This window comes from Melopsittacus undulatus, chromosome Z (genome assembly GCF_012275295.1).
Source record: "Melopsittacus undulatus isolate bMelUnd1 chromosome Z, bMelUnd1.mat.Z, whole genome shotgun sequence".
In the NCBI taxonomy this organism is placed as follows: domain Eukaryota; kingdom Metazoa; phylum Chordata; class Aves; order Psittaciformes; family Psittaculidae; genus Melopsittacus; species Melopsittacus undulatus.
The window spans coordinates 30,746,911-30,760,981 of record NC_047557.1 but is presented as its reverse complement, the minus strand read 5'-3'; the positions used below and the strand labels follow the sequence as shown (position 1 = coordinate 30,760,981).

At 36.8% G+C, this 14,071-nt stretch overlaps 1 protein-coding gene across 1 annotated transcript in view; it reads left to right on the top strand.

The window, feature by feature from the left end:
* Window positions 1-13,428, top strand: part of PTPRD (protein tyrosine phosphatase receptor type D) — a 303,359-nt gene extending 289,931 nt beyond the window's left edge. The window contains exons 34-37 of the mRNA XM_031054317.1: window positions 798-923; window positions 6,337-6,491; window positions 10,719-10,854; window positions 13,234-13,428. Of these exons, the coding sequence (XP_030910177.1) occupies window positions 798-923; window positions 6,337-6,491; window positions 10,719-10,854; window positions 13,234-13,302 (486 nt within the window). The 3' untranslated portion in view covers window positions 13,303-13,428. The remainder of the gene's footprint in view (window positions 1-797; window positions 924-6,336; window positions 6,492-10,718; window positions 10,855-13,233) is intronic.
* Window positions 13,429-14,071: the final 643 nt, after the last annotated feature.

Below are 14,071 nucleotides of genomic sequence, written 5' to 3'. Positions count from 1 at the left end.
GTTTGTCACCAGATGTAAGGATTTCCAATTTGCAGATGTATTGAAATAGGCAAACTATGGGTACACTGAGATTCAGCAGATGAGTTTGCGTGTTGATACTCATGGTATGCAGAGAGCACTGCTGTCTGTTGAAAATCAAAGATTTCTTACTTCTAAACTCCACTTTTGCAGCATCTGTTTAACAATGGTAGAAGAAAGTGTAGTGGTTTCAAGATCTGAATGTCTTCTGTGTGTTCATAGCACGGAACTTTTAAGTTTCAGCGTCCAGTTTACAGTCCTAAACTCATTCAAGTGCTGCATTATGTAATGGAGAGAACAAAGCAATTTACTATCTGGACAGGATTGCATCAAGATGAAGCCAGTATGTGATAAGTGAAATCTGAGTCAGGCCATATATCAAGGGAATAGAGATGATTCAGGACATGACTAGTGGTTGCAGAGAGAGTCCTGACTGAGCCCAGGGGGACTTGCTTCACAGGGAAGAATAAAGAAAACTGAAGATGGCCTCAAGAATTAAATTCCATTCTGTATGGAAAATCAGGCTAGGGATAGCCCTTGTCAGTGATAAATAATGGGACTGAGCAGAAGTATAAACAGGTTCAGATGTACAGTCATCACAGAGATCAAATTTATTCTAGGTATGGATCTTCGTGTTCACAGTAAGACAAAATTTATGTTCCTGTCACTAATGGCTCTTTCCATGAGTATTACACTCATCTCAGTGAAAAAGGTTTTATACCAGTTTATACTAGTGATCTCAAACAAAAGGAAATGTATTTTGCTTCCTTATTTTGTAGGAAAAATGCCACCAGTACTGGCCTGCAGAGCGCTCAGCCAGATATCAGTATTTTGTGGTAGATCCAATGGCAGAGTACAACATGCCACAGTATATTCTGAGGGAATTCAAGGTTACAGATGCAAGGGTAAGTTAATAGAGCATTACACTAGTTCACAGAGGTTTAAACGGTAATGTCAAGCTCTCTCTTTTCCTCTCCCTTTCTTTTTATAATTATTATTAGAAAAACCCTAAGGGTATACTTTCTACAAGATTGTGTAAGAACAATTGACTTCATTCAGATCTAACATCTAGGCAGCACAGCTTTGTAGAATCCTGAATAACTATTTGTGCCAAGATGCATTAGATAATTTGAGGACCATTTTCCTTTTTTTCCTTATTTTTCATTTTGGGGGGGGGCAATTTTTTGTCACAGCTGTAAAAATGTTGTTTTGCACCACCCTCTAGTCTGAGTGAGTATGAAGGTTAATACACTGAGATTTAGGAACTGCACAGCAAATAGCATTTGTAAGAAAAGCTTGACAAACTTTGCACATTATAATTTGATTTTTGGCATAGCATATTTTCAACACACATGTATATCTGCAGACTAGATATGTGCAGCTGTGACCCTAGCATCCTCATTTTCATACTGTATTTCTTATCCGAATTCTTGAGTTCAAAACTGAGAACTGATCTAAGATTAAATATGCATAAATTTTAAATATATATTTGGCATTTCTCAGACTTGTGGTTTGTAGGACTTTAGTCTGCATGGAAAGAAAAATTACTGACAGCCTCCATTTCTGTAAAAGCTGTAGAATACTATTTGTTCAAGTAAAATAGCAGGATGTACTCTCCAGGAATGAGTGATTACTAGGAGCTGCCAGCCAGCATCCGCAACAGTAGACTTTCTCATAGTTAGCTCGACTTATGCTTTTAATGTAAGCTCCAAGTAAAATTAGGTACTACTGACAATTAACTAGACAGTATAGTCAGTAACTGAGTCAGCATATGAATATTTTAATTTAGCAAATGAGACTTAGGTGAGTGTTTTTTGGAAGAAACTGTAGACAAACTTCATCTGACTTTGATTCTGCCTGAAGTCTAGTAATGATCACATGATCCTTATATCACTTATATCTTCTCTAACCTTAACTTATTTGTACTTAACAGAAGTGGAGGTGAACAGCCTCCTAACATCAGTCTTTAGCCACACTTGTAAGTGTAGCCATTCCAAGTCAATTCCATGACAACTCTGCTGACAGTTTTCATAGATCATTTATAAAAAACCTGTTCCATCTCAAGCTGGAAGAGCTCTCATGTGACATGGTTCACCAAGCTCAGATCACAAAATAACAATAACAACAAAAAGGTATAGATGTAGTTGAAGTATCTCCAAACAGTATGTATTTCCAAAAAGTTCTTTCAAGAGTTTATAGAACTAGGGTATCTACAAAAGTCTGTTTACTTATAGCTAGAAAACCAGTAAAAATTCTGAAAGAGTCAAATAACTTATTTTGCCAGAAATCATTTTTTTGGACCTGATATTTAGACTTTAAAAAGCAAACGTCCACCTTCACAGTGGCTGTTGTTGCGTTTTACCATCACATAACATTACTTCTCAAAATGTCTTTACATTCATGGGCCAAATTTTGTTAAACAATTCACTGGCAAGCTGACAGGGCCATCATACATTTTCTAGATGTGCTGGGAAACTATAGCTCCTCCCAAATTTAGTGGAAGCAGTGGGTAATACTTGTCAAAATGTACATTATAGTTTTGTTGTAGATAGGCTTTTATGTCTGTTACAGCCAGTAATTGAGGCCATCTAGCTAAAATGTTGCATTATTGAGTAAATGCTGCAGTGGTTACAACCAGCCTCTCCCCCTCTTATCTCAAAACCAGTCCATAATGTTAGAATACCAACCATGTTCTGGCAGAGCCAAGCAGGCAAATTTTTCACCAGGGACAAGAATCACAGAATCACAGAATCCCGAGACCTCAAAAGATCATCTAGTCCAACCCCCCTGCAAGAGCAGGGTAACCTAGAGTACATCACACAGGAACTTGTCCAGGTGGGCCTTGAATATCTCCAACGTAGGAGACTCCACAACCTCCCTGCGCAACCTGTTCCAGTGCTCTGTCACACTTACAGTAAAGAAGTTCTTCCTGATGTTAACGTGGAACCTCCTATGCTCCAGTTTACACCCATTGCTCCTTGTCCTATCACTGGATATCACTGAAAAAAACCTAGCTCCATCATCCTGACACCCACCCTTTACATATTTGTAAACACTGATGAGGTCACCCCTCAGTCTCCTCCAAGCTAAAGAGACCCAGCTCCCTCAGCCTCTCCTCATAAGGGAGGTGTTCCACTCCCTTCATCATCTTTGTGGCTCTGCGCTGGACTCTTTCAAGCAATTCCCTGTCCTTCCTGAACTGAGGGGCCCAGAACTGGACGCAATATTCCAGATGAGGCCTCACCAAGGCAGAGTAGAGGGGGAGGAGAACCTCTCTTGCCCTACTAACCACACCCTTTCTAATGCACCCTAGGATGCCATTTGCCTTCTTGGCCACAAGGGCACATTGCTGGCTCATGGTCATTCTCCTATCCACCAGGACCCCCAGGTCCCTTTCCCCTTCACTCCTTTCCAGCAGGTCAACCCCCAACCTGTACTGGTACATGGGGTTGTTCTTCCCCAGATGCAAGACTCTACCCTTGCCCTTGTTGAATTTCATCAGGTTTCTCCCCGCCTAACTCTCCAGCCTGTCCAAGTCTCGCTGAATGGCAACACAGCCTTCTGGTGTGTCAGTCACTCCTCCCAGTTTAGTGTCATCAGCGACCTTGCTGAGGGTACACTCAGTTCCCTCATCCAGGTCGTTGATGAAAATATTAAACAGCACTGGTCCCAGCACCGACCCCTGAGGGACTCCACTAGTCACAGACCTCCAGCTAGATTCTTCCCCATTGACTACAACTCTCTGCCTTCTTTGACGTGTCAGCAGCAAGTTTTGGTGTGGAATTCTCTGTTGTTTCTGAAGCAAAGCTGTGAATTTTTTTAACGTGAAACTGACCTCTGTAACTGTTTCTGTCTATGGCTTCTGAATGCTTTACACTCACTTTCTGTGTAAATTCCAAGGTCAATATGTTGGGGCAGTCTCATTTAAGGCTAAAATATTAATAATGACTGTTATTATAAATTCTAAAGCCTCATCAAAAGACAAATTAATATCCTCTTTGAAGAGCAAGAAAAAATCCAAATCATCAGCCAATAAATAGAATGATACATTAAAAGCACTCTGTTCCACAGGGAATCTCAAAGTTCATGTTTTCATAACTAACTGTGCAAACTGTCACAAGTAAAGATTTTAATAAAATTCGGCATTTGTATTTGGACTGCTATTGTCAAGCATCTCATTAAATGATTGGAGCACTGTTTATAATGTCAATTGAGGAGGGAACCGTGTAAGAAATTGCAGATCAGTTTCCAGTATGTTTTTATGGTACTCTACAATTAGACTAAATTTACTTCTGTGCTCACTAAATCACATTAAATAACGGAAAATATTGCCATTAAAACTAGATCAGAACAGTTTTCACAGACTTGCACTGGATTATTGACTTATGATCATGAAATATACCAACACGATTGATATAGACACCTAAAAAATAAATATTTACCATCAAATCTATTTTGCACATAGAAATTTTTCATCTATCCGATGACAGTGTAGACTTAGTAAAGCAGCATCTTTCTTATCTTTTCTATCTCTCAGAAGTTACTATTATTCTAGCATAATTCCTGTCAGGGCCAGAACTTGCTGAAGAGTTTCTATCTCTTTAATCAGCATGTTGAACTGAGTCAGTCTTAAGGTTTTCTTTACTTTAGAAGAATGTGAGGTTATTTTGAAGGGAAGCAACCTATTGTTTTGTCTTACTGATTAGTCAATGTCATGCCTAAGGCCATCTGAAGGACACAATTTCATTCTGTCTTTGGGGAAAATGGGATCACAGGGACCATTTTGAGAGAAGTCTGCATTAACAAAATGCCTTTTTCACAGAAAATATTTAGTACTTTTTCTTGATGCCCACAAGAAATAAAATTGGGTAAATGTTTCCAAACATATTTTAGTTATCTATCTATCTATTTATTTAAGTGGGCAAAAATGTTCCACAGAAATAGACCACTGAATTGTCTCAGTGGTCTAGTGGGAATATAAGAGATAGTAAGTCCAAGAAATAAGTCAGACAAGTGTATATGTGTCCTCTTACGGAGCAGTGGCTGGCACATATACACCTATTTTCTATTTTCCTTACTCATCTGAGACATAGGAGGCAAAAACACACAATACCAGAGAAAACATAAAAGCTTTGGTTATATTTAAAATCACTTCTATTTCCTCGTAAAGGTCTGTAATAACTAAGTGCTTGTGGTGGAGGAAAAATTAAAAAGAAAATACTTTTCTTGCCTGCACCATAACTTGTTGCTTTTTGGGTGGATCTCCTGTAATAATTTCATTTTTTCAAGAGCCTCACTTAGACTGTTTTTGAAGCCATGGCAAGATGGGTGCTTAGGAAACGTGTCGAGAGGTACTAGTTCACATCAGTATCTGATGTGCTCATGCTTTTATGCCCATCATTTTAATTTTAGATGTGCAGTTTGACAGTGTCGAAATCATCAAGAACAAAACTTGAAAATTCAGAACAAATTTACTTAATGCATTTGTAGTTTATTTTCTCTATTTATGTGTCCTGACCATTTACATGTTTAATAGGCTTACAGCAGAAGTTGGCATTTAATACTTTCAATGCCTTCATTATAAAAATAACCATGCTGCCGTGCCCTGCAGTTTTAAACAATCTTTTTAGTATTCCTAACCAAAGGGAATTAACAGCTTCAGCCAACTTGTTTTGAGAGAGGAAGCCCTTCGTCTAATTTTGTACTGAGGCCAAGCTGTTAGTGAATGAAATTACAGTGATTGAGAGGAAGTGGATGGTTTTATAAACAGCTGGCTTGTCTTGACCAGTCTTATTCAAGGGTTATGTCCACCTCATAGAAAGTACCATCCTGCTAAAGATATCATCTGCAGAGGGCAGGGGCTAAATGAGTCTCATCAGTCTCATTCCTGCCATGCACTAAATGGGCATATATAAGGAACGGAGAGTCAGACTGGAGGCCTTATTCTACATGCCCCGTATTTAAAGGATTTGCATTGTATAGACATAAAAACATAACTTACTAAAAACATCATATAACCTGGTGAGATTGTTATGTCTTTAGTCTCAGATATACTTTTTAAATAAGAAGAATATCAGACAACTCTCCTATCCAGTGCAGAACAGAATCAGTGCAATATTGTTATGGAAGCTGCACTTCTGGATCAATGTATCAAAACCACAAGCCAGTACTGTAAAAGAGTCTCCATAAATGTGATCTTAGCCATTCACACCTCTTCTCAATGTCCTTTGTTTGTGATTGTCTTTTTGGTTGTTGTCTTATTGACCCTCAGCCTTGTAAAATGGTTTTGGGGTACATTACTTGTGTCTTTTGTTAAAGGATGGGCAGTCCCGAACAGTGAGGCAGTTCCAGTTCACTGACTGGCCAGAACAAGGAGTGCCAAAGTCTGGAGAAGGATTTATTGACTTCATAGGCCAAGTTCATAAGACAAAAGAGCAATTTGGTCAGGATGGGCCAATTTCTGTTCATTGCAGGTAAGTAAACAAAGCCTCAAAACAACTCATCTACAGATTTTTTTTTCTAATTTGATTCCTGATTGCTTTATAGTTGTACATGTAAATAGAATTCCATAGTGAACCATCAGAAAATGCAATCAGATATATAAAGGAACACATAAGACTGCTTTGCAAAAAAAACTGCTCCTGCAAAAACAGGAACTGTTCTATGATATTCAATTTATACACAAAAGATTCTTCTAAAATATATGAAAGCACATATTTTTTTCTTCACTTAAAATAGTCTCTAATGCAGGTTATAAACAATCTGGTCAATGTAATACACAGAAAGAAGTAGAAGAGCCTTATCACAATCTTCTGTATCTGTTTTTTTTTATTATTTAAAATAAAGCTGTTGTATTGGTGGGAATTTTACCTGTAAACAAGCTAGTTTCACTTCAGTAGCACATTCATAGCAATCAAGATGAGAAAAATGGTAGCTTGCTCAAGAAAGAGAATAGAATAGAATAGAATAGAATAGAATAGAATAGAATAGAATAGAATAGAATAGAATAGAATGCAGTGTTTAGAGACATTTCGTATCAAAAAATCGCTAAGATTTGGATTGGTGAGCTCTAACTTCAGAATGTAATGCCAGTTTTTTGATACAATGACTTCCCTTAATTCATTTAAAACTGATATGCAGATCAAAAACAGCTTTCAGGGTGCGTAATCCAAGGTGGGCCTTTTTCAATATTCTTGGGGTTTTCTTCTCCACAGTAATCAGAGTCTATAGCAGATGGCCAAAAATATCTTTATCATCTCTCTCTTATTTAATAAATTGTTTTCTATAAATTCCATTAGGATATTACGTACTCATTTTTGTAACACTGAATTATTTTTGGTAGACAAAATATTTTTTATTTATATAACAGAGATGCAGTATACTGATACAGATTCCGAGTTCTTCCTGCAAGCCAAGTAATGACCCAGTACTTCATATGAAGACAAAATGAACAAGTTTGCTAGAGCATGCGTATGTACAGAGAGAGATGGATTCTGGTCCTTCCAAAAAACCAGGAACAACCAGAAATTTTTAAAACACAAGTGTGTTTTGACAAAGTTCCATATGCCCCCTAATCTGAGAGACTGACAAAAAAATATATGTTGAACTACTTGAATCCTATTCTTTTGTGTGTATCTAAAAATTTTTATGGACTGCTAAGTAGAACAGCATTGCAGAGCAGTGCTTGGGATTCATTTGGCAAGGGAAAATGAAGGACAACTGTGACAAGAACAAGCCTTATTCTTCCTGACGTTAATGAGTTTTGAGAGCAGAGTAGTAATAAGCAATATTTATGCCTTTATGCAGACATACATAAGAAGGCAAAGTGATGGTAGTCTTCCAAATTCTTTGTACCATGCAAACTTGTCCACTTGTGACTGCAATGAAATACTGCTTTCAGTGGGTTATACCTCCCTTTCAAATGGGTGTGATCTTTCATGCTGAAATTATAGAGACTTCTGCCATTGACTTTGGTAGAAACAAAGTCAAATCCAGTATAATTCATCACGGTTTGGTCTTTAAATGTTTTATCATCATTGCAATGACAATTTAGAGATCGGTGATGTGAATTGACTTTCTTAATGTCAGTCAACTTGCATAAATAGGAAATGTCCCTAGTAAATTAGTAAGTTTATTTGTTTCTTTCAGGAAGCATAAAATCCTGGGTATTTGCACTTCCTAATCTTTATGGAATTACAGTAATAATGTCTTCAATTTGTGCCGTGATGAATTTTTAAGGATTTTTCCTGTACAGAGAAATTCTTCAAATGACAAACTCCCCTAGTGCCACTTTCCGTGATTTCCTTCCCACTCTATGCATTTTTTACAAATTTCCATTCTGTTATATAGTAAATCCCTGCCACCCACAATTTTAAAATGTTCTCCTTTTTTGTCATTTTTACAAATAGATCTGTGTGTCACAATTTAAAAATATCTAACCTCATCAGACAGTTAATTAAAAAATAGGTGAAAGAGCATTTACCCTGAAGCAAAATTTTCACTTTAACTGATTTTGGATATTTAGTCTTTTTATTCCAGCTTTTAGCTGGTGAGTAAGAAAGATGACGCTTTCCCAGCATGTGTTCAAAATTACTTTTTAACAATAAACTTTTCTCTCTTACAAAACCGTCAATACTTCCTTATGGCTCATTAAAGCGTCCTAGCTTTGGTTTCCAACTGTTTAAACTTCAGCGATTCATACTATAACATGAAATAGTGCCTTCAGCACTTTCTGAATTCAGGATCTTTAAAATCTGTGTTGCGTTGCTTGATTAAATGTTGTGGTAGAGCTGAGTTTGGTCTATGGCTTAGAAATCAACTGATCATTTTGCTGTTAGTAATGTGGACTTCCATCACTCTTCAGAAATCCTAAGCATCTTCTAATAGGAATTTGTACAATGCTAAAATATGCTTGCCACTTTCAGGGGAACAGCGTCAGTTTCCTACAGACTTTACCAAAATACTACATTTGATGGATTTGCAAGCACTGAGATCTTTCCATATTTGTCTGCCTTCCTCATTAAGTGACTTCTCCAGATACTTTCTGATTTCTTATGAACCCAAGACAGCAGAACATCTCCCTCCTTTTGCTGAATTAAAGAGTTTTGAGTAGCTTTTTTAAAAGTGTTTAACTAAAGTGTGAGACTAGAAGTCCTCACACAAAACTAGAAAATTGTACCTTTTTTATATCTTTGAACTATTGAACAGGAGCAGGAAGTGGCAATCTGCTATTACTTGCTAGTCGCTTTCTCAGCTACTTATCTTAGATCACACTGTTGTCAGGCTTAGACCACATGAAGTCCGAACAGGTTCTAGCGCTATTTTTTCCAGTATTTTTTCAGTATGTTTCTTAAACGTTAGCTTTCTAATTTACCACATCAGGGAAAGGAGATCTTACACTCCATTCTTCAGTTGCTCTAGGTATCCAGGACCATTGTCATCACATATAGATAAACTGGCACTGTCAGCATGATATTTTGTCGCATGTGTCTCAACTGTCTTTTAGCTTCAGCTCTCCAAAGGCACACAGGTTATGCAAAATTGCTAAATCTAATCACATAGATTTAATAGCCCTACAAGTACACTGATCTAGACCAAAACCTAAAATACCATCAGACAATTTGGACATTCAGTTTCCACACAGTAGTCTTGTGAATTCACTGGATCTCTGGCATAGTCCCTGTCAATGTTCAGAGTTCTTCAGTCTTTCCCAGCTGTTCATGTTCTTCACTATCCTGTCTGCTGAATAGATCTTATAAATCTCAAGCTTCCCAAGTCTATCTGACTGGAGAAAACCTTATGAAATTATTAGCATTCACAGTGAGATGTTGGGGTGCTTAATTTCCACCCATAGAAGTTCAGACTTGGGAAATCTTTTTTTTCTGGGTAGTTACTTGTGTCTTTGTCCAACAGTTGTCCTCATGAATAAGTAATTGTTTAATTTCAATAACTGATAACTATTGGTGCTATTGATTACAGGAATTTCTGTCTGTTCCTGGGGGTATTTAGCTAATAACAGAAACCAAAGCCAGAACAGAATACATAAAAGCCATGTATTCAAAGATGATATTTCACATTTTTGTAGACAGAGTACATATATCAGTAGTGGAAAGCTGAAAATCCACACCCCCAGACTTTAATAAAAGCTGTGTCTTCAGGGATTTGTGTATTTATTACTTCAGTTTATAATGTGTATGAACAATTTCAACATTAATTGAAAATCCATCGACTATTTCTAACTCAGAGTAGAAGATAAAACTAACACACTGAAGACATGTAAAAGACAACATATATGTGAAAGAGGTAAAGTAAAGCAAGTAAAATACATTTTGGCTTCTTTTGTCAATTCCAGCTTAAGTTATTGACAACAAACATTCTTATTTCCTTCACCATGACTGATTTCTGTATATCTAGATGCATAAACTAAGCCACTTTGCAATGAAGACTGGAGAGTCAGGAAGTACTTGGTAGCATGTGAAGTTTGCTTGAGCACAATTATTCTTCCAAACACAGTGTGATAGTTTGCTGTGGAATTTTGCTTAGTGAGCCTTTCCCTATATAGAAATCTGTACACATATGGTGTGTTGTAACCACAGATAATTTGACAGCCAAGCAGCCAATTCTTTCAGCATTAGCTGTCAATTAACATTCCTTTTTTGGTTTTTTTTTTTTTTTCTTTAACCCTTCTTTTATTGCAACAGTGCGGGTGTTGGAAGGACTGGAGTATTCATAACCCTGAGCATTGTGTTAGAAAGAATGAGATATGAAGGTGTTGTGGATATCTTCCAGACTGTCAAAATGTTAAGGACACAGCGGCCAGCCATGGTACAGACAGAGGTGAGCAAAACAGTATCCATATACAATGTTGATGGGAAAGAGGGTATACTTCCACAGCCAAAGAATACACACACAAGAGACTGTATAAAATGTGCTTACATTTGTATCTTAAGTGACTGTATGACTACAGTCTAAAATCTGCCATAAAGGTACTTCAAGGACTATTTCCTGTTAAAGCAGTAGATACTTCAGGGTGTGGAAGAAAAAGACCATGTCAGTAGTGGATCCTAAATTGTGGTAGTTAAGGAAAACAATATTTTTATAAGCATTACCTATTTTTATTTGAACCTTTGTTTCCTGACAGAAATGTGTGGTAATAAAGAAGGAGGAAAATTTCTGCAGGTGGATCCACTGTTTGGTTTTTTTTTTTTCTGTTGCGGGAGCAAAGTGGTGTTCACAGCTTCAGACTGACACCATTATTTCAATGGTTTTCTTACTTAGTGTCATCAAGTAAGCTGCTCTTTGGTCTGAAAATGATAATGGTAAACTCAACATTTAGGAAAACCATAGTGTAATTTATATGCTAACAAAAGTACCTTAGAAAAATAAAGAAAGGATTAAGCAGTATGAACTGATTTTTGGTGCCTGAATGCTTGAAACTGTGTCATGTCATAAAGAATACTTAAACATTTCCAATTGTGCTTAATGTCTACTTAAATTTCTGAATAGGAGGCTTGAATTAAGCCAGAGCAAATAAGTTAGGAAACCAAGCAGAAGGACAGGAGAAGGGAAGCATTTTAGTTCATACATTGATTAAAGTGTAATTTGAGTGACACTAGCCTTTAGATGACAGTCTGTGAAATCTGAAATGGTTCCCCACATTTTGCCTTTTTTTACAAGAAAATGAAACTTGCTGTATAAAAGATGGGCAGTCTTTCAAGAAGGCAGCTTCATAAAATAAAGTATATGAAAAATAAATACTTATTTTTAATCTTGTCAGTTAGCCAAGTAAATAGCAGTGACCAAACTGAAGAGTTAATTCCATTTCTTTTCAATTGCCATCATTCTTCTGGATAAGCAAAATGAAAAATGACTGCTTTCTGCTAGTTTTGTTCCAAGAAATAGCTACAGTATACAGAAAATCTATGCTACTCGGACCCTACCTGACAGAGTTCAGCTACACAATATATTCTCTCTCCTCCTACTTTGACTTATCTGCATGTGCAACCTTTCATTCCCCTGCTGAAAACGGAAGTGTTGTGTACTGATTTCTTTCAGGATTCTGTAGAAAACAAGTCTGTCATTCGGTAATATAAACTGCCAGGAAATCTAATCCTTACTAAACAAAGCATTTGAATTCCATGTGGACCACACATACACTTAAAATTTATGCATATATATAATACGTTCAACACTGTTCCAACAGGAAGCAGAAAAGAACTATTGGCGATCACGTAACTACACTGAAGCAAATATCCAGTGTGTTTCATGGACTCCAAATGAATTTTAATTATGATCTTAGCAAGTGTGACCCTTGTGGGGTTACCACATAGCACTTTCACATAAAGATGCCGGGCTTCCTGTTATTTTGGGTAGATTTCAGAGGCAATTTCTTTTCAGTTTTTTTCTTTTTCTCTTTTAATACTTAAACCCTAAACAGCAGTTGAAAATGAGTACACAGAAGTGCCATTTTAGCATGCAATATTACATAAATGTGCAAAAGGATTGCTGGTGGGGGTGGGAATAGCACAAAATGCCAAGTGTTGAATTCACCAGGGGTGTAATCAAATCTCTTACCACACTGAACTTTTCTCTGCTTCTAGGTGTAGGTTGAAATGCAATCTGTTTCATGTAAATAAGGTGTCTTAGCTGTGTATTTATCTGTTAGGCCTTTTTCTTGACACAGGCTAAGATATCTTGACATGTTCATAAAAGCCTATAATACTGGAAGACTGGGATTCCATTTGCTTCCTTAACATTATTTTTAACCTGGTGGTTTTCTATACAGCATGTCATTTTAAGGCTGTGATGAATTTTGCCACTTAGTGCATTGTATTTGCTATTCAGTTTATTGGATATTTTGCTACCTGAATATGTGGGTGAAAAGCATTTTAGCATGCTCCCATAAGAAGAAAGTTGTATGCTGATATTATATTAATCCAGAAATAACAAACAGTCAGTATATGGATGTGCAGTTTCTGCACAGAAAGAAGCTGCATTCTGTGAAAAATGTTATTGCATTAAATGAGTGTCTGTCTTCATTTGGTGTAACTGGCTGGTTTTCTGTTGGTGTCAGCAAGAGAGTATTGCTGAACTGCACAAGCCTCTGTGGTGTATTTGTCTGTAGCAGCAAAGTGTTCACTCTTAGCTGAAAGAAAATGGAAACCAACCAACAAGCTGGCTTTTTGATGCTTTTGTTGTCTATCTTTCTTTCTCCAGGATCAATACCAGTTCTGCTATCGAGCCGCACTGGAATATCTGGGCAGCTTTGATCACTATGCAACATAAAAGCCCATCGTGGATTTTTATTGCAGGCCCTTTAAGATCCATAGAGCCGCTTCTGAGCCATACAATGTGCTTTAGAAGTACTTCTTAACTCTTAGCTAAGGAGCAATTTTTGGGGATATATAAAATTAATTAATTAAAAAAATAAAAAAAAAAAAAAAAAGCGGGGATACTTAAAACAAAAACAACAACATAAAAACCCAACAACAACAAACTATTCCATGTGGACCAAGAATTCACAGTTTAATAACCTAACCATAATAAAAGAATCCTGACCACTGAGGCGTCTGAAGGATCTCATTTACAGATACCTCAAGGGTTCGACTTTGGTTGAAGTTAAAGGGAAGAGGAAATTAATCAGAAAGAACAATCATCTTGTTCAGGATTTTATGCTGTTGCAAAGAGGAATTTTGAGAACTGCAGTTCAGTGCAGGTCCTGGCTTTTCAAAGAAAGTGGACTCTTTACTTCAACATCACCCCTTCCCATCATACTGCTCATCATAACACTTTCGGGAAAATGTGGGAATGTTTAAAAAGAAAGTCCTTGATTTAGTTTTTTAGTATTGTAAAGATACTGCTGACCTGTGCTTAATTTTTAACTGTGTAAACTTTTTCCTTTTTTTTAACAAGAGTTTATCATTCAATGAAGTGAATTAAAGAAAAGGTTGCATAAATTTTAATCTTTTTGTTTAAAAACTGTAGATTTTTTTTAAGCTGTAGAATTGTAACCTGTAATATTGTGCTGTAGAAATGTTAAACACTTTGAAAATGT